The sequence below is a fragment of the Podarcis tiliguerta genome (genome assembly GCF_965153285.1).
Source record: "Podarcis tiliguerta genome assembly, chromosome: 1".
NCBI lineage: Eukaryota > Metazoa > Chordata > Lepidosauria > Squamata > Lacertidae > Podarcis > Podarcis tiliguerta.
In genome coordinates this window covers 35,505,413-35,529,602 of record NC_139534.1, presented here as the reverse complement: position 1 = coordinate 35,529,602, position 24,190 = coordinate 35,505,413, and the positions used below count along the sequence as shown (strand labels likewise).

Here is a 24,190-nt window from a genome sequence, read left to right as displayed (position 1 = left end):
CTGCTTGGCCAGAGACTCAATAGGCAATTAAGCCAGTGAGTCTCAAATCTTTGTTCCCCATTTAGGAAATGAAGAAAAAGGATTATAATAAGTACGAATGAGATTATGAGGATTAGCTATACTCCAAAGTAGTGACCTGTTTCAGGTGCTAAGGGCAAAACCATATTTTTTAATTACATCTTTTGCAAACTTCTACTATTGATGGTGTTCAAGGTAGTGAACAACATAACAGAGAATGCCACAGAAACACATATTGTATGCAGTTGCAGAATTAAGAGTAGGGAAATAATAATAAAAACATTGGTGCATCCATTTTTATATTTTGTTCATTTATGTATGTTCTGCCATGACAGATATATGAGAAGGCGAATTACCATTCCTTTGCATATGGGCACCAGGGAGTAGTTACTTTGTGCAGATTTTAATTGGAAGAACATTAGCTGAAACAGGGTGGATAGGCGAATGGAAGAGGGAAGTTTTCCTGTTACCATTGAATGGTTTTTGCTGAAAGAATACAATCTCAAGAGAAATTAAGAGTATCTTGCTTACACTGTTATTAAAAAGAAAGAAAGCTCAATGCCTGGTCTTCATGATGTAGCTGTGAAAGGGAGACCAATGGCTTGTCACTCAGCAGTGAAGATGTAGGGTGGAGTCTGAGATGGAAAGAGCAATCTTATTGCTATAATACACATTGCAGTTCTTCCAGTTTATTTGTGTTCATGACATTCTAAAAAGCTCTCTTGGTTGCTGCTTCTTGTTTTCTGTAAGGATTTTGCCACCAACCCTTAACTTAGACTAAACATAAGCAATGAGGTACCCTCACCCACCTCCAACTTGGTCCATTCTGATTTATCTCTAGTGATTTTACCTCTAGCTACAACTTAGAAGCCAGCAGGGGCATGCTCTGATTTGAGTAGTTTTCATAGTGAGCCAGGTTTAAGGGAAACCTGGGATATTTGAACTGTGGGAAATGCTGAGGCTGTGTGTAAACAGACCTCTTGTGTACTAAGACATATTCTTGTGTAGAGTCCACATGTTCAAATTCTAGTGTACAATTCCCTATCGAATCTCTGGATTGGTACTTAATGGGATTTGGCACAGACTACATGCAGAACCATACAGGAATTTCTGGTGGTACCAGTATAAAGTATTTTAGTGTCTGTGTTTAATTCATTATTGAGGGTGGCACAGCTACATAGATTGGCTGTGATTCCTTCGTTTTTATCCTTGGGTGTTCAGGAACACAAACTTTTAATGCAGCAAACACCAGCTTAACCTCAGAAATGTACAATTGCTGCAACAAGTGTGAAGTCTTCACTGCTGTTCATTATTTTGCAGTCCGCCCTGACAACTACACAGAGAGAGTTGGGACAGTTGCAAGAACTCAGTAACCATCAGAAGAAGAGAGCTACTGAGATCTTGAATTTACTGCTTAAGGACCTTGGCGAGATTGGAGGAATCATTGGTACTAATGATGTTAAAACGGTACGTGGAATTTTTAAAAATCTTTAATGGGATTATCTAACTTCATTGGCAGGCTGGACTGCAAAGCTTATTTCTCTTACTATGTTCATGAAACTCATGAACAAGTGAGCTTTTCCCAATTCATTTTGCCAGCCAGTTTGTGTATCCAAAGGGCTGGAATTGCTGATAGGTCCTTTCATTTAAAAGTTGAACCCATAAACATATGAAATACTTGGAGGTTCATGGGGAAACTACTGTGAGCTGAGAAGCTTCTGCATGGCAAGTCCAAGCATTTCTGGATGGGATTTCTAGATTTTGAATATTGTCTACATTGATCTAAATAAAAAGCAGGGTATCCAGCAATCTATTATAATTCCTATTGTTAAGGGGAGCTGGTGGCGCTGTGGTCTAAACCACTGAACCTCTTGGGCTTGCTGATTGGAAAGTTGGCGGTTCAAATCTGTGCAGTGGGGTGAGCTCCCGTTGCTCTATCCCAGCTTCTGCCAACCTAGCAGTTTGAAAGCATGCCAGTGCAAGTAGATAAATAGGTACCACTGTGGCGGGAAGGTAAACGGCATTTCTGTGTGCTCTGGCACTCGTCACGGTGTCCCGTTGCACCAGAAGCGGTTTAGTCATGCTGGCCACATGACCTGGAAAGCTGTCTATGGACAGCTCCCTCGGCCTGAAGCGAGATGAACGCTGCACCCCGTAGTCGCCTTTGACTTGACCTAACCGTCCAGGGGTCTTTTACCATTACCTTTACCATAATACCTATTGTGTCTTCTGGTAAATGAAGTATTTATTTATTAACACTATCTATATACCACTTTTCAGTCAAACATCACAAAGCAGTTTACATAATATTATTAAACAATAAGTATTGATTTTTTTTTGGGGGGGGGGAGAAGCTACAATGTAATGGAAAAGGCAACTTGTGTCTTTAGGACAAGCTGTTACTGCTTCTCAGTCCCCTGAGGGCAAAATGGTCCTTCAGATGTCCCTGTGATGGCAGTTGGGGGACAGAGGGGCCTCTATGGGCGCTGGATGGTGACAATTCCCCAAGCGTCTTTCTTTCCAACTTTAAAACTTTAGAATATATATAATGCTTCAAAACAACAACAACTCTTCTGCTGGTTGCCATTTAAAATACATAATAGATTTTAATACCACAAATTTGGTATCTAGAACTGAGCAAGGTGAGCCTCTATTGGGAAGGCGTTTCAGAACTTCAGCATCATTGGCAGTAAGGAAAGACCAGTACAAGCCGGGCTGATTTCCATTGCCTAATGCAAACAGAGTTGAGCATCTCGGTAGTTACAAATTGAATTTACTGGTTCATGTTCACCATGCAACTGTTTTGGATGTTCAGTTAGCAGATGTGAACGGAGTGATTGAGGAGGAGTTCACCATGGCAAGGCTCTACATCAGTAAGATGAAGTCCGAGGTGAAATCTCTGGTGAACCGTAGCAAGCAGCTGGAGAGTGCCCAGATAGACTCCAACAGGAAGATGAATGCCAGCGAGAGGGAACTTGCCGCTTGTCAACTCCTTATCTCTCAGGTTATTAGAGTGCTTTCTCTTTTTATCCCCCTCCTTCCTCCACCCGCTAACCAGTCCAATTAATTTGCCTTCGTGCATATTAAATATATATTTTTTCCTTGCTTACATCTTTCAAAGCATGAAGCAAAGATAAAGTCTCTCACGGACTACATGCAGAACATGGAGCATAAACGAAGGCAGCTAGAAGAGTCACAGGATTCACTTAATGAGGAGTTGGCCAAATTGCGTGCTCAAGGTACAATATTTTCAAGCGTTCCCAGTTTTACGTTTTCCCTGTTCTGAGCTGAAAACAGCCCTCTTGGGTCACATCCGCACAGTACATTTGAAGTTTTCTTCCACCTCTTAAACTGTCATGGCTTCCTCCTCCCCCAAAAAACCACCAGTCCTAGGAGATGCAGCTTGTTAATGGAACTGGGAATTGTAGCTCTGTGAGGTGTCTCCTAGCAACTCTAAGCACCCTTAATAAACTGCAGTTCCTAGGATTGTTTGGAGGAAGCCATAACAGTTAATGTGGTACAACAGCGTTTTAAATGTATGTGACCTTGGGCTTTCTTCTGCTTTTCTCAGGAGATGCTGAATTTTGGTGAGGCTTTTTCTATTGCAGTTACCTTCTTTCCTGCCACTGTAATGAGCCCTACAGCTCCACTGGGATCGGACATGGATTGGCAGGCTCAGTTGGATGAGGAGGGAGGGAATGCGGGATGTAGGTTCTCCCCTTTCCGCCTATCCTGTGGAGTAGAGAACATCAACCGTCTGCTGAGGATGGCTGAGAGGGAGATGAACGAAGGAGTCAGAAGGCGAGATGCGGCATTGCCTCTGAGGACCAGGCATTGCCTCCATAGATGGGAATAGATTCACCTGTCCAGATGAGATGTGCCCCTACGAAGTAGACACATCTCTGAGGCAAGAGGGTCTCTTGTGTAAGATCATCATGCCTCATCTTTAAAAGCCTGGCTGGAGTGATGTGGAGACATCTCTGTTTCTTCCATCTATTCCTGAACTTCCTGCCTAGCTCCTGAACTCTTGAGTCCTACACTGCGCCTGCTTCAGAGCCTGTACAGTTAACTTCCCTGAATAAAGATATCTATCTGACTCGCAAGGGAAGAGCTTCTATTATCACGTTTCGGGCAGGAATCAGGACAACCACCCTCCTCATTGTTGAGGACTCAAATAGCATTTCGGACTGGTTAAGTCTAATGACATGTCTGATCTGGGTGGAGCAGTGCTTCTTCGGAGGCATTTGCAATGTCTTATTTGATCTGATATTTTTTTTGCAGTGCAGAATAAATGTGCTGCATAAGCATCCTTTATCATCTGATTCAACATGTGAGAATCTTGTGTGGTTCGTGCAGTGCAGCGTGAATCAAAACTCAACCGTCTCCTGGCAGCATTGTGGGGCTGCCAGAGGCTGAGTAGACTTCTAAGATTTAAATCAGGAGTGTGGCTCTCCATATATTGTTATAGACTTGAACCTCAATCAGCCTCCCCCAAGCATGGCCAATGTTCAGGGGTGATGGAAGCTGTAGGCCATCAACATCTGGAAAGTTGCAGGCTTCCCACCCCTGATTTATATCCTATCCTCCAGTGCTGATTTGCATTCATGTGCTGAAATCTCCATGTATCTGCAACTAAATAATGTTCCTAGCGTTCTGAATTAGTCTTGGAAATTGGCCCTAAGGAAGGACTGCTATGCTCTGAATTAGCAGTGGCTGGGATGAGCAGGCTGTAGCAAAAAAGAAAACGAAAAAAAGGAAAAGGTCTTAGCACATACAATATGCTATTTTAGTAGACAGATGGGACTGGGTATGGTTCCCATTCCCCCCACCCCAAAAGCACCTCTTGGAAATCATAGGCTAAATGTAGCTTGTTCCAATGAAGCAGCTGTTAATGAGGGAAATGAATTCCCTTAGGTTTTGTTGCCATTGTAAACAAGTCCAAATGCCAGGAGATAGAAGTATGTGAAGTGGTGTCATCTGCTTGAAGAGGTAGATTGTTTAGGGCCCTGAATGCTATCTTGTTTAAACCACATAAAATTAAACAGGAGTTGCTCAGCTTTAATTTTTGTTTTAACAGAAAAAATGCATGAAGTCAGTTTCAAAGATAAAGAGAAGGAGCATTTAACCTTGCTGCAGGATGCAGAGGAGATGAAGGTAACATTGTACAATACAATTGTGAGATCAGTTTCTCACCAATAATACTTCTCAAAGTCATGACAAGGTGCACTTGTAATGTTGCTTTGTACTTTTGAACAACATGTCAAAGGCACACATGTGCACTAAGAAATCTGTTCTGTTTGCCATGCGGTGGAAGAGCTTCCCTACCAAATGTGTGTTGTTGGGATGGTTTTTATTTAAACCATTGTATTATATTTGCTATTTAGCTATTTGTAGCTAACCTTTAGCTATTTGTACTAACCTTACCAGTTACAGATTATTCCATGCTCACATATTTAAAATGAAGGATAGGTTTGCTGCATAAGAGTGCAGGGGGTAGGTATGCTGAGGTTTACTTTATCTTCTAGATGTTGTCCAGACATTGCTAACAGGGGAGCATTCAACCAGCAAGCAAATGTGTGTGTGTTTAAATCCCATTGATGCTCTTGAAATGGTAGCGAAGAAGCTGAGTGAGTTGTTTGATGCTGATGGAGCACAGCCAACAACAACGTAAAAAACCAAACTATATTGCATTTTTGTATGTAGGGGTTGGGTGGAATGGGACTTGTAGAGCTGTGAAGTCACAGGAACCGTCCAATAAGTGCTCATTTTATTTGTAACATGCAGCTTGAGTATTTGAATTGTGCGATACCCCTGTAATGAAATGAAAAGCATATGGATCCCATCCAACAAATTATACTAGCTGAACATTCATTGCGCTATAACCCAGGCCTTAAGTCAGGGATGGGGAACCTGTGGTCCTTCCATGCGATGATCAACTAGAGTTCCTGTTGACCCTAACTATGCTGACTGGGCTGATATATTCCAACAACATCTGTAGGGTTGTAGGTTAGCTATTCCTGACTTAAGTTGCTGATTATCCTTTTTACAGCATGCTTAACTATTGTATTCCCTGGCACTTCATGTGTACACTGCTGTTAATGACCAGTGCTGGTGTAAGCAAACAGGTCATCTATTTACCTTAAGGGCCTAAGGGGTGGGGAACAGATTGTTCTCTAGAAGTTGCTGGACTACAACTCAAATCATCCTTCACTTTTGGTCATGCTGTCTGGAGCTGATGGGAGTTGGAGTCCAACAACAAATGGAGGGCAACAGATTGGCCACCCAGGCAAACACAAAGGACAACATGTTGCTACAGCATTAGTGCTGGAATTAGTTGCACCCCTGTGTATTCTAAGGGGAGTTTTGATCCATAGGTGTGACCATGGTTGGCAAAAATACATGCCAGCTATAGCTGGCAGTGTATGCATGTGGGAGTTTTTACTAAAGAAGGCAGAATCAACTTGTATCAAGCAAGTTATTATTCTCAGCTGCTTTTAAAAAAGCAAAGAGGAATTCATGGGAATATATGCAGTTCTGAGCTACTTCAGAAATACTGGACAAAACCACGGTCAAAAAGGCAAAGTTGTGTAATTTTATTCACCTCTCTCTTTTATGAATAGAAGACACTAGAGCAACAGATGGAGAGTCACAGGGAAGCTCACCAGAAGCAGCTGTCCAGGCTGCGAGATGAGATTGAGGAGAAGCAGAAAACCATTGACGAGATCAGAGAGTAAGATCGTGCTTTCCTTTCCTGTTGGCTTTCCCTTCCATCTCTCTCTCTCTCTCTCTCTCTCTCTCTCTCCCCTTCTCTCTGTGCACACAAAACTGCAAACTGCTGATGATTTATTCTTATCTAGTTTTATTGGCAAACATCTCATTAGGACCCCAGAGGCCTATTGCTGTGGGTGTATCTGTTCAGGGTTTTCTTCTCCTCCTCCTCCTGCTAATGATATTGAGTAAAGAAAGTGCAGAAAACTGCATTTAATGAATTTCAAAGACTTGAAAGCTTTTTTGAAAAGTATTTGAAAGTATTTGAAAAGTATTTGAAAGTATTTTCAGTTATTTTGCGTTATAAATCACATGGTGTAATAAATGTTTGAGCAGACTTAAGACTGCTTCAGAAGCTGCTACTGAGAAACTATATCAAAATGATTGGGGATGATACAGCTTTGACTTTGGCAAAGCTTAGATGATGGAAATGAAGAAGAGTGGGAGGAAAAGCTTGAAATGGATATAGGCGGTGGATGCTTAATAGGTAAGGGCCCGGGCTGTTCTATACAACCCTGTAGGGAAGCAGAGACCAAGAAAGACACAAGGCTTATAACTAGGAAGTGAAAAAGTGGAAGAAACCCTTACTGAATTCAGTGATGCAGGAAAAAAGCAGTGGTAAATTTGGAGGAGAGGATGATGAATATCTGATCATGACCAATCAGCGATTTACATGCAAGCCATGTTAAATAGAAAAACAAATACAATATTACTAAAACCAGCATCCAGTCTTAGGTTTGCTCCTCACCCCGTTACAATTTTTTAGCAAGAAGAATGTGTAAAACAATGAATGGGAAAGGAACATTTTCAAGCTAGTGCACTTCCTGCCTCTTTGTACTGCCCTTGAGGTTGGTCTGGAAGCTGTAGCTAGGGCAGAATTCAGCAGCTAGGTTTCTTATGGAGGCAAACTAGTGCCAGTATATATCACCTTACTGGCTGCCAATCTGCACTGGGCCAAGGTGTTGGTACTAGCCTATAAGGCTCTATACATCTCAGGACCAAATTACCTGCCTTATCCCTTAAATGCCAAGTAGGTCACTGGGGTCTATGGAAGATTTTCTCCTGAAGGTTCCAAGGCAATCAGAAGCCCTCTCCAGAGTAACTTGGATAAGGGCTTTTAGTGTGGTTGTCCACATTCTGTGGAGCAGCTTTCCTGTCGAAATGCAATATCTCTGCTTTCCAGAAACAAACTGGAGACATTTTTGTCATGAGAAACTTTCCCGGCTGCATGAACAAGACTATGCCGTGGGCACATCCTTTGATCATTTTCCAGTTCATTTGCTTACATTTTCTGTGTTCTTTTAAACTGCATCTTAGCTGTTTTTTTCTTATATTGTGTACATCACCTTGAGAAATACATGTTGAAGGCAATTAGTAAGTAACAAAAATAATAGAAGTCATGGTGGTTTGAAATAAAAGCATTCTAACATCATGAAGGGACGCGGGTGGTGCTGTGGGTTAAACCACAGAGCCTAGAACTTGCCGATTAGAAGGTCGGTGGTTCGAATCCCCATGACGGGGTGAGCTCCCGTTGCTCGGTCCCTGCTCCTGCCAACCTAGCAGTTCGAAAGCACGTCAAAGTGCAAGTAGATAAATAGGTACCGCTCCGGCGGGAAGGTAAACAGCGTTTCCGTGTGCTGCTCTGCTCTGGTCAGAAGCAGCTTAGTCATGCTGGCCACATGACCTGGAAGCTGTACGCCGGCTCCCTCGGCCAATAAAGCGAGATGAGCGCCGCAACCCCAGAGTCGGTCATGACTGGACCTAATGGTCAGGGGTCCCTTTACCTTTACCTTAACATCGTGAAATGACGAAATACCAAGACTGAATTACAATGGCCAAGACAGAATCAAATTAATTCTGCAAAGCTTGGTGAAACAAATGTTTTGGGCAGGTGATGAAGCACCAAGTTTGTAGGTGCTTGCCTGATTTCAATAGGAGCAGCGTTCCACTATGCTAGTGCCACTATGCTAGAAGCCTTAGTTCGCAAACAAATATGAGACAGCCAGAAGGAATTCTCCAGGTGATCTCAGTAATCTGGCAGATGTATAAAGCGGTATTTCAGGTAACCTAAGTCCTAGGCAGCTTAGGACTTTATAACAACAATATCTTGAATTTAGCTTAGTAACGTATTGGCTGCTAGTGCATAGCTTTTCACTTCAGCATAATATGTTGATAAGGTGTGGCTCCAGCTAAAAGCTGGGCTGCAGCATTCTGTACTAGCTGCAATTTCAAAATCAGCCGCAAGGGTCTCTCCACAGCACCTCCCAGCATCCCTGACCTTTAGCCATACTGGTTGCGGATGACAAAAGTTGGGAGTCCAACAATATTTGGAGGGCTGCAGGCTTTTCATCCCCGATCTAGGCTTTTTGACTTTTGAAATAGTTAGCATTAAGTCCACACTTGTAGAGAGGAATTGCCATTTTATGTTTTGGATGCATGTCAATAAGCTGAGAGAGAATCAGTAACAAGGTAAGTATTGTGTTGTGTTGTCTGATGTGTGTAAAGGGAAATTCTCTAAAGAAGCAAGATGTCTTATCAATAAAATTTCCCAGAGAGTTATTGTGTAGAGTCTTTCTGTGATGATTAAATGTATAAGCGATGACTAACTTTAAGGCTTCTTGAACGGAAGGCTTCTTTTCATTCCTTTTTCCTTTTCTTTTGTCTCAGTATGAATCAGAAGCTGCAGCTGGAACAAGAAAAACTGAGTTTGGACTATGAAAGATTGAAAGCAGAAGATCAAGAACGGGAAAAGAAGCTGGAGAACCTAATGTAAGTTTGCATGGCAATCTATTCTTATTATTCTTTAATATCTTGCTTTCCAATAATGTTGCACCCAACCAATCCTGGCTCCCTGTGATAACACAGTACTCCAGGACAGAAACATAAGGAAAATTGATCTTTATTTTACGTAACAAAATTTATGTACTGCTTGATGGTAATAGAACCTCCGATCAGTTTTACAAAAGCAAAACATTAAAATTACCAATAAAGAGCAGTTAAACACACACAAAAGTACTTAAAACATTCATAACTTGATTGAAACCAACAGTGAGCTAAAAAAACACGTCTACTACATGTCTGGATAGTCTTGCCTAAACAAAAATGTTTTAAACCGGCCGGGAAAAGATTGCAGCCAGATGTCAACAGGCGGGGAGTTCCAAAGTGTACATAGGTAAAGGTAAAGGGACCCCTGACCATTAGGTCCACTCGTGCCCGACTCTGGCGATGCGGCGCTCATCTCGCTTTATTGGCCGAGGGAGCCGGCATACAGCTTCCGGGTCATGTGGCCAGCAGGACTAAGCTGCTTTGGGCGAACCAGAGCAGCGCACGGAAACGCCGTTTACCTTCCCGCTGGAGCGGTACCTATTTATCTACTTGCACTTTGACATGCTTTCGAATTGCTAGGTTGGCAGGAGCAGGGACCGAGCAACAGGAGCTCACCCCATCGCGGGGATTCGAACCTCCGACCTTCTGATCGGCAAGCCCTAGGCTCTGTGGTTTAACCCACAGCGCCACCCGCGTCCCTCTAAAGTGTACATAGGTGCTGCTAAACTAAAAGAGAGATTTCTAACAAGTGCAGAATGAGTATTATCCAGCACCTGCAACAGTGCTAATTCTGCTGGGTGTTCTGTTTGCGCCAGATCTCCCACCGCCACCCCATGTAAAAATGCATGGAAAATACTTCTCTATTTATTATTGAAACGGGCTGAGTCCTGTGGCTGCATATAATATATGGCTGCCATCACAGATGGTTATGCTTTAGTAGCTGTTTTTGTTGTAGTATCCACAACCGCCTGCCCTGCCTCCCCCTGGGCAGGAAAGACACTGCTCTCCCTTGGTACTCCAGATGGAGGAGTGCTGCTGTTTGTCCTTGCTGCTTCCAGTTCTTTGTTTGCCCACCTTGCATACACTGCAACATATAGGGAAGCAGCATCCTCTTGAGTTCCTTCTGTGATGCAGCTTTTTAAAATGCAGGCGTTCTGGAGTGCTTGGTGGGAGATGGGCACAGGTGTTGGTTTCTAGGTTGAGGAAAGCATAAGTAGGCTGAGGTGAGCATGTTTGTTTCGTTCGCTTGGAAACTTTACATTATCCCAATTAATTTTTTGAGTTGATCAGTGTCTTTTCTCTGCCTAGACTGCTTAACGATAAAAGGGAACAAGCAAGAGAAGATCTTAAGGGACTGGAAGAAACTGTGGTATGTACTAAATCTACAGCGTCTCTCTTTAAAAAAGAAAAAAGAGGTCACTAGGGATGACGCTACTTATTTCACACTTGAATTTTGTATGCTCCCTTTAGTTTGTTTTGTGCCTTTTGAAAACATGTGGTTCAGTCTGCATAGCTTGGTTTCTTAAAATGAAAAACGGGCTCATATAGATGGCCTGTTCATGTGGGTCATGTGTCATAATTGTGAACTTCCCTCCTGTTTTGCATATCATGAGGAAGAAAGCAAGGGACTCATTTGGCTAGTGCATCAAACCAGAGTCATATAACACCCATTCTCCCATCTCTGTACTGGCTGCCTGTATGTTGCTGGGCTCAATTCAAGGTCTAGATGCTGAATTTGTAAAGCCCTGAACAACTTGGGGCCCAAATACTTGAAAGACTGCCTGCCCCTATATCTGCCAGCCTGGACCTTGTGATCAGCTGAGGAGGCCCTTCTCATGGTCCCATTAGGGGATATGGTGTGTCATGTGGTGACTCAGGCTAGGACCTTCTCACTGGTGACATCCTGCTTGTGGAACTGCCTTCCTTTGGAGGTGTATCAAGCAGCCCAATCATTGAGTTTTCTTCACTCAAGACACACGTCTGATGTTTTGGTTGGATGATCTGTGTTGCTTCTGTCATCTGTATTGACACAAGTAGCTACAAACCACTAATGTTAATCTAATATTTCATGACTAACGATTTTATATTAACATTTTTAGTATTACTGCATCATAATTGTATGCAGGGCAATCTATAAATGAATAAAATAACTTAATATTTACCAGGGTAACTCCATTCTGTACAGCATGGGCACCTAATCAAATCCCTGTTTAAGTCATCTCCACCAGATTATTGATTTGTGGCATACGGTTCGTAGAGATATAAGTGAAGTTAGAGGTTAGTCACAAATATGTTATATATTATTTTCTTGGTTGCATTCTCCCTGAAGTGAGTGAAATGCGTGAAATTTTCAAATTCTGCCCCCTTTAAACAAAACTTTTCACATAATTTGACTAAAACATCAAACAGATGTACATTTATGGTTGTGAGTAATGCATTTAAGATGGTGTGCATTTTTTCAAGGTTCTGGCCCTGGTCCATAGAGACTTGCACACAAACCCAACTAAACCTCATGTGAGGAAGAGGGATATCTCATCTAACATGATGCCTGATTTAAGGTCTGTGCACATCATCTTAAAAAGCGTGTGCGTTTTTGCTTCAGAACTGTATTTTTTTCTTTTGTGAACATATGCAAATTTAACTGATTAAAGAAATCATAATTCGCCATACAAAATTCATTCACAGTTAAATTTGCATATGTTCACACACACACACACACACACACAAAATACAGTTCTGAAGCAAAAACACATGACAGCCCTGGTTTTTATTGTGCTTATTTATTATTACATACAGCCTGCATTAACGTACAATTAATGTATAAGGAACTAAGAGATTTAATTCAGCACATGCTCAGGAATACCAATTACTAAATGGAGCATTAATGTCAATTTCTTTCTTCTTCTTGGCCACCACAGTGTCCCAATAATTTATTTGCAATATTCCCATCTGTAAGACCTGGCATAAATGTTTGCTTTGTGTTTCTTATTTCAAATAGGTCATTGTTAAGCTAACACTTTCTTAAACTTGTTTACAGGCTAGAGAGCTTCAGACCCTCCATAACTTGCGCAGACTCTTTGTTCAAGACCTCACCACCAGAGTGAAAAAAGTAAGTTGTGATATTGTGGGAGGGAATAATTGTGCAAAAATCTTCTTTTGCTTAGGCCTACATATGTATGTACATATGTATGTACACACTTAGCACTCCAGCAGTAATATATGCACCTTGCAGTGCAGTGCCTCTGTACCTTGGCTGTGTTTAAATACTTGCAAACAGACATGCATCTATATTAATGGGCTATGCCAGGGGTTCCCAAACTACAGTTCTAACGACCACAAGTAGCCTTCATTTAAGGGGTCCGTGGCATATGTGTAAACATACAATTACAAATCATCTAGCATCTAGCACAGTGCATTACATTTGCCACAACAAGCAGAAGTGGTCTGCCTTGGCAATTTTCTCGGGGGGTGAGGGGTGGAGTTAGGGAACTATTGGATATCGCCATTAACAATCCATTCCAAAGGCTGCACCGGGAAGCCTCACTGGGAAGATCAGCAGTAGAAACCATGATATTCATAGCAGCGTTACAGCCTGTTATGATGATATATGCCTGTTATGCCTAATCTGCCTTCCAAAGACTATCAGAGGCCCATATCATGCTTTTGAGTAATTGTTGATGTTATGATGAAAATAAGAAAAGGCATTTCTAGGGTAAACTGTGATGAACATTGAAGTTTCTCTCCTTTTGAGGGGTAAAGGCGAAGGATTGTTACATAAAGGAGGGGGTGCCCTTGTTTGTTGCTGGAGAGGCCTCCTGCAAGGGCTCACAGAGGCATGACCCAAGCACAATTATCTCGTCACTTTCATTTTAATATTTGGGGACTGTGGTTTGTTGCTGTGTCACCTTAAACCGTGGTTGTTTATAACTTAACAATGTTTAGTTTTTTTTGTGTTTCGAAATCTCTACTAATAAGCCAGTCAACTGAAATGCATTGTTTCACCTTTAGCTTCAATACCAGGCACACTGTTGAAGTTCATATTGGTCTCTGATGCTTTCTAGAAAGGACTTCTGCACAGTTCCATAGTTTTTCAGTCACTATTCATTTTATTCAGAGGCTTGGTTCTAATTTGGCTTTTTGTCTTCACAGAGTGTTGAACTAGACAGTGATGATGGAGGTGGAAGTGCTGCTCAGAAGCAGAAAATCTCCTTTCTGGAAAACAACCTGGAACAACTTACAAAGGTTCACAAGCAGGTGAGATAATTGTGGTGTTGTTCGTTACCATTCTTACCTCAGCCTCCAAGCCTGGGGGTGGGGGGAGAGGAAAACATAACCCAGTCAACTTTGCGGGCTTCCTGTGGTCTTGTTTGACCACAGAATACAGCTCCTCTGACTGATAAAACAAAAAACCATATGATGATTATGTATTAAAAAGTGAACTTTGAAACCTAATTTATGAAAGATCACATAGTGACTGACAATATCCATGCATCATGGTAAACCACAGTTAATCGTTTACTGAAAATGCACCAGCTGTTCCCACTTCCTCCCTCCCTGCTAGCATGGTAGTGGTGGGTAGAAACCACAACCCATGGCTTAGTGTTACATCCAAACTCCAAATTGTGATCAGTAAGCCAAGAACAGACCTTAGCTGCAGGTCATGGTTTGTTTGGAGCCATGTTTTTTCCATTGGAAAAAATCCCAACTTGGTAAGAGACCTTGGCTTTTGGAGTACCTTGTAGACTTACTAGGAGTAAGCCCTACTGAATGCACAAGGACTTGCTATCATGTAAATAAGCATGGGGGTTGGACTATGGTGCTCTTTTGCATGGAAAAAATAACCATTAAACTGTGTTGTACTGAGTTTACTTGAACATGGGAACTTCCTAACCCTCAACATCTCAGTTCAAAAAGGGCTTTAATGGGGGGGGGGGCAGGGAGATTTTGCCTTTAGTTAAACATAGTATGCAGCAGTTCACACCCTTACCTTTCTCATGTGGATGAGAAGCTGTGGCAGAAGGTGGTATATGGCAAAGATTTCTCCCCAGAAAGTACCATCTGTACAGGCTCTGTGACTTTCTCTATTTCTTTTAATTTAAAAATATCAGTGACTATTTTCTACTGCATACTATCCATAATCAGATCTCTGTGTTAATCTTTCACAGCTGGTACGGGATAATGCAGATCTTCGTTGCGAGCTTCCTAAGCTGGAAAAACGACTCCGAGCTACGGCAGAGAGAGTTAAGGCCTTGGAGAGTGCTCTGAAGGAAGCAAAGGAAAATGCCATGCGAGACCGGAAACGATACCAGCAGGAAGTAGACCGCATTAAAGAGGCTGTAAGAGCCAAGAACATGGCGAGGAGAGCACACTCTGCTCAGATTGGTATGTATTCTGGCTCAAGAATTAGAGATAAAGGGTTATTTGAATATTGCAGTGCCTCTAGTGGAGGTTCTGGATTTCTTGTCTTCTCCCCCATTTTTAGAACTGTGTGTACAGTGGTACCTCGGTTTACGAACTTATTCCGTTCCAGAAGTCCGTTCTTAAACCAAAACTGTTCTTAAACTGAGGTGCGCTTTCCCTGATGAGGCCTCCCACCGCCAGTGCCCTTCCACCGTTCGGATTCCGTTCTTAGACTGAGGTAAAGTTCGCAAACTGGGACACTACTTCTGGTTTAGCGGAGTTCGTAAACCGAATCGTTCGTAAACAGGGCTGTTCTTAAACCCAGGTACCACTGTATTGCTGTTTTAGATATTGCTCTCTCTGTGTTAGCCATTTGGGCTTTCCACAGAACACAAAAACATACAAAGCTCGTATAAAGACTGTTTTTCACACACACCCCGGCTTTGATTTGCCTCTTTGCAGCCAAGCCTATACGCCCTGGTCATTATCCAGCATCTTCTCCAACAGCCATCCATGCCATCCGAGGAGGAGGAGGGTATTACCAGAACATGAAATAAAAACCAGGTGAGCTCATGGTGATCGGCTTCTAAGTTTTCAACATGTGATTATTTGTGAGGTGCTCACTCAGCCGGTTTCCAAATTCTCACCTGCAGAAAAACTGAGGTGGGCCAGGTTGTGTAGGTTGGTAGCTGATGTCACCATATTGAAAATGCTTGGATTTTAAAAGCATGGTGGTTTCTGTTGTATGAAGAAAGATCAATAAATCAACAGTGTAAGTCCTGAGATGCAGGGAGGGGAAACTTTTACCCTTCCAGATGTTGCACTGCAAATCTCATGATTTGTGGACTGCCCTGAGATCATATGATGATGGACAATATATCTCTAATAATAAATAATAGTAATAATGATGATGACGATGATGATCAATGGTCAGGGCTGATTCTTCTCCTGGCTTAGAAGCTTTCCTTTGGTTTAATTTGCATGTAGTGTTTCTGCGATAATGCCTATAGGAAAACATATATGGGTGCTGTTTCATGCTAGCTGGTGTTATAACTGATAATGGATGTAGTGTATCATGCCTGACCAGTTTTCTTTTTGGCTGCTGTTCTCTAATAATTTTACTATTAGATTCAGCCCCCCACCCGCAGTAACAGGAATCTAGCAATTCAAGTTTAGGGAAGCTTTTAATGTTTAATAGATTATTGTATTTTAATATTCGGTTGGAAGCCGCCCAGAGTGGCTGGGGAAACCCAGTCAGATGGGTGGGGTATAAATTAATAATAATAATAATAATAATAATAATAATAATAATAATAATAATTTCATTCAAGTACACATACTTGAAGCAACAGGATTTTCCTTCTAAAATCTATCTATTCTCCTTGATAGCATAGTCATCTTTTTTCTAAACAGTTTAACCCCTCTCCCTGGATGGTATGATTTTTTTTAAAAAACACCAGGATGAAGTTCCTAAATATCAGTTATATCACATTTCATTCCTGATGTTTTTAACATTTCCTTAGGTAAGCAGCTAAATATAAAAGGATTCTGGGAAGTAATGGCAACTTGCCAGCTTTTTCCAACCATTTCTCCCCATGTGTTTATTTTCTGAATCTTCCTCGTGAACAGCTGCATGGTTCTATCACATAATCTGAAAGGGACTCTGGCTGAAGACCAGCTGTATGTGGGTATATTTAATGGTTTTGTTTCTTTAGGCATCAAATATTCATGGATAAAGTGGCACTTTTGTTGAGCACATTGTATGTCATACCTGTTTGCAAACCATCTGCTATATCAAATTTTGGCTTTATTCCCCATGGCCTTTTTCTTTTTTGGTGCTGGTGTTTCCTTTGATAGAAGTGGAGCTCTTTTCCCTTCCATGGACAAATAATGCAGCGGTTTTTCATGTGGTCTAAGTATAGGATTGTGGGGTTGTTTTTTTGTCTCACCAATAATTTAACCTGAACTTGTTCTGCACTCTGAGAAACAAAAAGAAGCATATACAATAGAACCTGCAATAAAAGCTTTGCAAGCAGTCCAAGAAGAATCACTGCAAGAGCCTTTCAAGGTGAAAGAAAATGAACGTATGTGTGTTTTGTACACCTTTAAAGAGACGTTGTCTACGGAAGTAAGAACTCAAAGGGTTATCTTCAGAGGAAGAACAGAAACCTCAAAGCAAAAAATAATTATGATAGTCCTGACTGTATTGAATTAAAGCTGAAAGGCATAGAAGAAAACCACATAGTAGCCAACAGTAGTAGTAAAAGACACAAAACAAATGCAGATGTTTTACATGTGACAAGCTACAAAGATACTTGGACAGTAGCCTTTAGCACTCTTTGAATAATAATAATAATAATAATAATAATAATAATAATGGCTTTCTTCTAAATCCTCTTTGAAATCAATGCACATGAAGTATGCATGCTGAAGGAGATTCCATAATATGGAAGAGAAAGATGATTCAAACAAACAGGCTGATGTTAACAACAGCTGATGGAACACCCAAAATGCCACAAAAGAGCCTTGTTCAAATAGCACTGGTAGGAGGAGGAGGGACTGGTAGTGATCTTTTACATCTGTATTCTCACCTTCCAGGTAGCAAGGCAGAGACAATTATTTTTCCAAGGCTACCAATGAGCATCTTTACTGAGTAGTGGATTTGCACCCAAACTTGTACCAGTTCCAAGAGTCTAATATACTCTTCGCCACACTAGTATGCCTGTCGGTTTCTGAGCACAATCCCAAATACCTTCACAGTGTGAAATAGTTTAGGATCCAGTAGATGCTTAAGCTGTTGCTTTCTCCCATAAAGCCTTAAGTAAATCTTGCTCCACGCGTTGTCTTCTCCATGGTGCCATAACTTTTGTGAAATCCTCTCTGCAAAAAGTTCAGCCAGATGTAGTCTATGGAATTTCTCCTAAAAGTAATAAAAGTGTACTAGCTCTGCCCAGCCTTTGCCCGAACTCAGCACTTCATGGTGGACTTTCGCTGTTGCTGGGGTCTTTTGTTTAATTCTTTTCCAGCTGCCTAGCTTGTGGCTGAACTTTTATTGAAATATTAGATTGTCTGATAGTGTGGCGCCTGCTCTGTGGAACGCCCTCTCATCAGATGTCAAAACAGATAGACAACTACATAACTTTCTGAAGGCAGTCTTGTATCAGGAAGTTATGTGTGTGTGTGGTGTTTTGCTGTGTTTGTATTATGTTGGAAGCCACCCAGAGTGGCTGGGGCAACCAGTGGGGTGGGGTATAAGATAATGACGATGATGATGATGATAAGGCATCCATTTGATGTTCATGGAAGGGTGATGTCTCTGCAAACAGCAGAGCTGGATATATGATTTTTGCTGATTTCCCTCTCTTCCATTAGTGGAGGTGTCCATTGGATCAAAAGCCCTTCCTTGACTACAAAGGAACCAGTTGGGTTCTATCCATAGAACAGGGTTCAGCTAAGGAGTCCCATCAGTGAAGTCCTGTGCAAACAAGTTTTCCCCATTCTCCTCCCCTTGCATGCCCCTCAACAACTCTGAAATTGACAGAGGGGGATTGGGAGAACCCATGGAATAGTGCATGGAAGAAGAGGAAGTTTTTGGGTGTGTGTTTTTTAATAAAAAATAATAATAGAGAACTATGAAAAGGCAATTCATTCACTTTTGACTCTATCTGGTGCTTCTGATTTCAGATTAACCTAAGCACTGTTATGCAGCATTGCACCATTGAGATGTGTATCCTGTATATTATTTTAAGTGTTCCTAATGAAAGTTCATCATGTGATGTTGCTTTTGTTAGGCTATAGGACTAACAAATGTCGGCCTGTTTCTCTTGCAGATAAAATTGCAGGCTCCACTTCGCACGTGAAAAATCATCAGCAGTTCACTAGTTCCTTTCCCTTTTGGACTGGATCTGTACTTCTGTTCATTGTACGCATTCTATAGCCTTCTGCAGTGCACCGGTTTCAAATATTTTTCTGCTTTGTAGAATCTCCATGTGTACAGAAGTGTGACCAACCTGGCTTTTCTTCTGAAACCATGTACAGTGTATCTAACACACGCACTTAAGCTAACGGTAGGAGTTTGCTGCTCAATCTCTTTCACTGACTGACTGCATTTCTGACCCTGTTGTGCCAGTTACTTTGGGGCTTTCATGCTGGCACTGATGCTTTTTTTGTTCTGTTTCAAGTACTTTGGTGCATCACTAAAATGCTGGTACCTGGCATCAAAGAATTAACAATTCAACAACCAAGTGCCATCAAAAGCAGGTGATTGTGCTCCGTCTTTCTGATTTCCTGTAAAATATGCGTATTATTTTATATTTTTAGAAGATGACAGTGTGCAGTTATATGGTTTGGGTTTTTTTTCTTTTTAACCTAACATGCTTTCAAAAAGTACAGCTCTGCAATTTAGCATTTTTAATATCCTGTTGAAATCTTTAAACTTGTATTTAAAATGGGAGAGAACACAGAATCATTAGTACACTTATTCGGTAGAGATCAAACTCTGAGGATGTAGAGCAGACATAGGCAAACTCCAGCCCTCCAGATGTTTTGGACTACAATTCCTATCATCCCTGACCACTGGTCCTGTTAGCTAGGGATGATGGGAATTGTAGTCCCAAACATCTGGAGGGCCGGAGTTTGCCTATGCCTGATGTAGAGATATGTGTTAGTGTAGCTCTAGAATCTCTTGAAATCCAGTGGTCACATGGGCACATCATACCCTCAAAATGTCGCATTAGATCTGCCTTGTAATAACACATAGATCAGGTTTTCTGACAGCCATGTGAAAGCATGGTTCTGGTTATAATGAAATTGAAAGATGCATTTACAAAAGCAGCTGAAACCATTGCCATCCTCTTCCTAACTCAATTTCTTCATGATTTTGAGAAGGCAGAAATAAGAGATAACTTATTTGCTGTACTGAATGGAAGATTCTCTTCAGGGTGTTGAGGGAGAATAGTTTTGCATGCTTAGTGTGCAGTGCAACAAAAAAGAAAAATGATGGAAGATGATCTTTTTGTTTAAAATGAAATAAGATGAAATAAGAGAACAGTATATGCTGGAAATGAACAATATGCAAGTCTGCCTAGGGATAGTATAGTTTTATAGCTTACTCACCATTAGTGAGATAGACTTCTTTTTTCAATTCTTTCTTAATGACATATGTAGGATGTCAGATTTTATTTCTAGTGGAAATCAAACATAGCCATAGGAAATGTTAGATAGGCAGACAGGTGTTAAATCTGTAGCTTAATATGTCTGTTGTGTTTCTTTCATGTAGTATGTGTGTGTGTACACACACACACACGCACACACACACACACAATAATACATCTACAACCATGTACATTAAAATGTATTGTCCTGAAAGACTATTTCAAAATGACTGAATTAGGAGCTTACATTCATTCAGTCCTGTCTGCTAATGTGGCATTATTTATTTATTTTTTTAATTAAGGGTAAGTTTGGGGGCTTCTGAATGTTTTTGGCTTATAGACATATTTTAAAAAGCTAACTCATTAAAATCCTTAAAGCCTTTGGAAAGACGTTTTGTCCTGATGTTGCTTTAGAAGCTCTCAAACTTAGCAAAGATATTCAGGTTTTGCTTAATTTATTAAGGGTTGCACTATTTGTGTGGGAGAGACTTTTTGTAACATATTTAATGAAATATTGAATCTTTTGCATTTGTTTAATTTATTTTGTTACATTTTTTTAAAATATAAAAAACCCTTTTTGTTTCCAAATACACATGTATTAAGCACTGCCAACAAACTGAAAGGTACAAGTTGCCATATCCGAACCCTATTTCTGGGAGTAATGTGGCCAAGATGTTTATATATAGTTGAACTCTGTATTCCAAATAAAGGTACCAAGAAGTCTACTGCTATTTCTGTTGTTTAAACGTACTGCCAGTCCATATGCCATAACTCCAACAAGGATGCTTGAAGCAGTTTCTGAATGGCAACTACTCCAGAAGGTGGCGATAATATTTACTAAGGTTTTACCTGGTGAATCAGATTTATTTGTGGCCCTCTAGCCATAGGGTCCCCATCCCTGCTATATGCAGTGGGAATGATCCACATGGGAAATGGCTCAAAATAACATGAGTAGCATCTGCCATTCAGATACTTTCTCAAGCAGTGTGTGGGCTATCATATCATATAGATCAGTTCCACATGTACATCGTTTACGTTTTTTTTTTAATGTGTAGCTTTTGTGGACCTGAACTGCCCTCCCCCCTTGATTGTTAACATATAGTTTTGTATAAGTAAAAGTTCGTGCTTATCATGAATGTAATCCATTGAGCATTATACCTGTGCAATCACCATTAGAATTAATGAGAATTGTGTGCAGTGTGTACCCAAGCACTTTCATAACAGAGGGCTTTAGCTGTTCTGCACAGGTGTGTGTCTATCTTGAGCACCATGGAAAGGTAACTTTTGATGCCTTTATAAGGACTGTGTTCCTGATATACTTTAGGAACAGCTAGTTGCTGATCAGCCAGTCAGTTCATCTAGCATAAACCCCTTAATGGAGGCATCAGAACTAACTATTCCATTCTGATTCAGAGATGGCAGAGCAGATTATCCTCTGAAATGCTAAAAAGGCACATCTTAGAGTTGACTTCTTAAAGTGTCCACAAATTTTCATCTTGTTTCTGTGGCACTGCAATTTTATTTTGCTGCTAGAGTTACTTTTTTGCTGAAGTGTTAATAGATCTAGTTTTGGTACCTATTAGTAGGTCATATAGAATAATTTTTACCATATTTTTGGGCAGCAACATAAACATTTCATCACTGATGGTCATTTGTGTTTGCTTTTCAGTTTTCAGATTCAAAATCATTTCTTTCAGCTTATTTAAATAAGTATTGCATCTATTACTTGACACGTTATAAACCATACAATATGGAATTTCTTTGTTACTGATTTCAATTGTACCTTTTTCTACTGTCAAATTTCTCATTTTCCTAAGCAGTTGTTTTCAGATGCACTTTGTATTTTATTTAGTCCTAACCTTTTTAACCTTGCTGAGACAAATAAGAAAGCTCGTGATGATGTTTGCTAAGTGTGTATTTTGCCAAGCAAAGGTGAGAGTGGATTATTCTGAATCTAGTAGAAATCAGAAGCATTTAAGCTATACTAGTATCTTAAATGCGGCTGAGTTTTTGGAAACATTTCTGTATACATACCTCAGTGAGTGGAAAAAAACTACTTTAAAATGTAAAACAACAACTTGATCTCTAGAAACACTTACTTTTTTTTAAAAAAAAAGAAACACACACGTGAAAACTCAACCATAGAATGTTGTATACGAAATGGACCATACTACTACTACTACTAAAATTTATTTATACCCTGGCCATCTGGCTGGGTTTCCCCAGGCCTTGGTCTTGGGAATGTATCACCCATGATTGTTCCCATTTCTGAAGGTTCTATCTGTGTGTGTTGCCCATGCAAGCCATGTTGAATAAGAGATTATACAGCAACTGTGTGCAATCTGTTGCCGATGGATTGAACACTATGTCATTGTACACTTTGGAGGCAAGCAGAATACAAAAATGTTTTTTTTATTCAGTAAACCATTCTCATCAGAATCGTGCAACTACACTTACAAGGATGATTAATTCGCTCCGTTGTGTTGGCAATTAGAGCTTTATTTAATGCCTTTATGAAGTTCAAAAAACATTGGACAAATGTCTGTTTTAAACACCCATACAAAAGGATTGTCAGCTTCCAAGTTCACGTCTTACTCCTAAATACTTCTGTCTCTCTCATTTCTGAAACACTTTAAATAGTGGAAGATGTGAAAGAACAATAGGGATCCAGGCATTCTGTAGAAGTATACATGTCTAGTTTGTAAAGTGTGTAATGTGTACTCCAGATGTGTATTCTCTGGGATCTATGTATCTGTACAGTAGCTTGTTTTAGGGGGAAAAAGTGAAATGTGGATACTTTTCTGATTACAATCCGGGGGGGGGGGGAATTGCCACTATTATAAAATGTGCTGTAATGACTCAAGCTCTGTAACAGCAGACCTGAATCTCCCCAACCATTCCCATAGATAAGTCTTTTGATCTTGGTTCTAAAAATACTATCTATTAAAATGTATGGATACACTGGCAGACTGCATGATGTATCATCCAAAAACTGTTTAAAAGTGGAAATAAAATCGAAGTAAACTTTATCTTGCAAGTAGCATTTGTGGCCTATATTTATCTGTGGTTGCGATTTCACCCTGTTCTGTGTTTACAGACGGTTTTTCCGAGGTCAGATCTCTTCGCTACATTAATTATTTAATGTATATTAATTAATTATATTATTATATTTATTATTTAAAGATATAATTATAATATAATTAAATTAATAAACATATCAAACACAGGGTTCTTGTTGCTTGCTGTGGGAGCAAACCTGTTCACCAGCCCAAGCTGCAAGCCTACTGATTGATAAGCCCAGCCCAGCACGTAACTTGAAGGTTTTGGGTGTGCATTGCAGATTTTATGCCTGTTAGGACCAACCACACTTCAACTCTGAAGACAGGCTGTTGGAGAGAGAGAGAGAGAGAGAGAGAGAGAGAGAGAGAGAGAGAGTGTTTGGCCCCTCACATAGCCCCTATTTTCAGCAAAAGCCCTTCGTGTTGTGGGGGGGGGGGACTAACCAGATGAGATCTGTCTCCCCAAGAGGAGATAAATGAATGCAGCCCATTTGGTTTCAGCAAATACGTTTGGTAGTTATTATTATTTGTCGTCGCTCGTAGCATGATGACTTCTCATTCAGCAAGGCACACACAGTTCCCTTCCAGTCCTTCTCTTTTGATCAGAACAGAGTACTAAACTGTGTTTGCACAAAGGGTTGGGGTTAGAAACAGGGAGGCCTGTGTTTGGCAAGTTGCAGACTCAACCACAATCCCCTTCCCCTTTATGAAGCTGCCCTTTATAAGGAGTCAACCATTGGCCCGTCCAGCCCAGTTCTTTCTACCATGACTGGAAGCAAGCCTCTAAGCTTTCAGGTGGAGGGAGGCCTTTTCTATACAAACTCAGATAGCCTGCGTTTCCTCTGGAAACCTTCCGTGCTTCTCCCTTGCAGAGGAGCCCTCCTATTCATTTATTGATTTATGAGTTGTTATTACTATTGGAATAGTGCTTTGCTACTTACGCAAGGCCACTCAACTTCCACTAGG

General features: G+C 40.8%; 1 protein-coding gene across 3 annotated transcripts in view; it reads left to right on the top strand.

Annotated features, from left to right (window-relative positions):
* The window catches only part of KIF5C (kinesin family member 5C), a 312,660-nt gene extending 289,466 nt beyond the window's left edge, over positions 1 to 23,194 (top strand). For 2 of the 3 annotated variants that reach the window (XM_083407424.1, XM_083407423.1), the window contains 12 exons: positions 1,339 to 1,485; positions 2,834 to 3,022; positions 3,140 to 3,257; positions 5,096 to 5,172; positions 6,639 to 6,748; positions 9,454 to 9,555; positions 10,921 to 10,981; positions 12,650 to 12,721; positions 13,762 to 13,866; positions 14,778 to 14,994; positions 15,475 to 15,576; positions 18,843 to 23,194. In XM_083407424.1, coding sequence (XP_083263550.1) covers positions 1,339 to 1,485; positions 2,834 to 3,022; positions 3,140 to 3,257; positions 5,096 to 5,172; positions 6,639 to 6,748; positions 9,454 to 9,555; positions 10,921 to 10,981; positions 12,650 to 12,721; positions 13,762 to 13,866; positions 14,778 to 14,994; positions 15,475 to 15,569 — 1,293 coding nt within the window. In that variant the 3' untranslated portion in view covers positions 15,570 to 15,576; positions 18,843 to 23,194. Of the gene's footprint in view, positions 1 to 1,338; positions 1,486 to 2,833; positions 3,023 to 3,139; positions 3,258 to 5,095; positions 5,173 to 6,638; positions 6,749 to 9,453; positions 9,556 to 10,920; positions 10,982 to 12,649; positions 12,722 to 13,761; positions 13,867 to 14,777; positions 14,995 to 15,474; positions 15,588 to 18,842 lie in introns of all 3 variants that reach the window. The other variant, XM_083407425.1, reaches the window with a different exon arrangement.
* Positions 23,195 to 24,190: the final 996 nt, after the last annotated feature.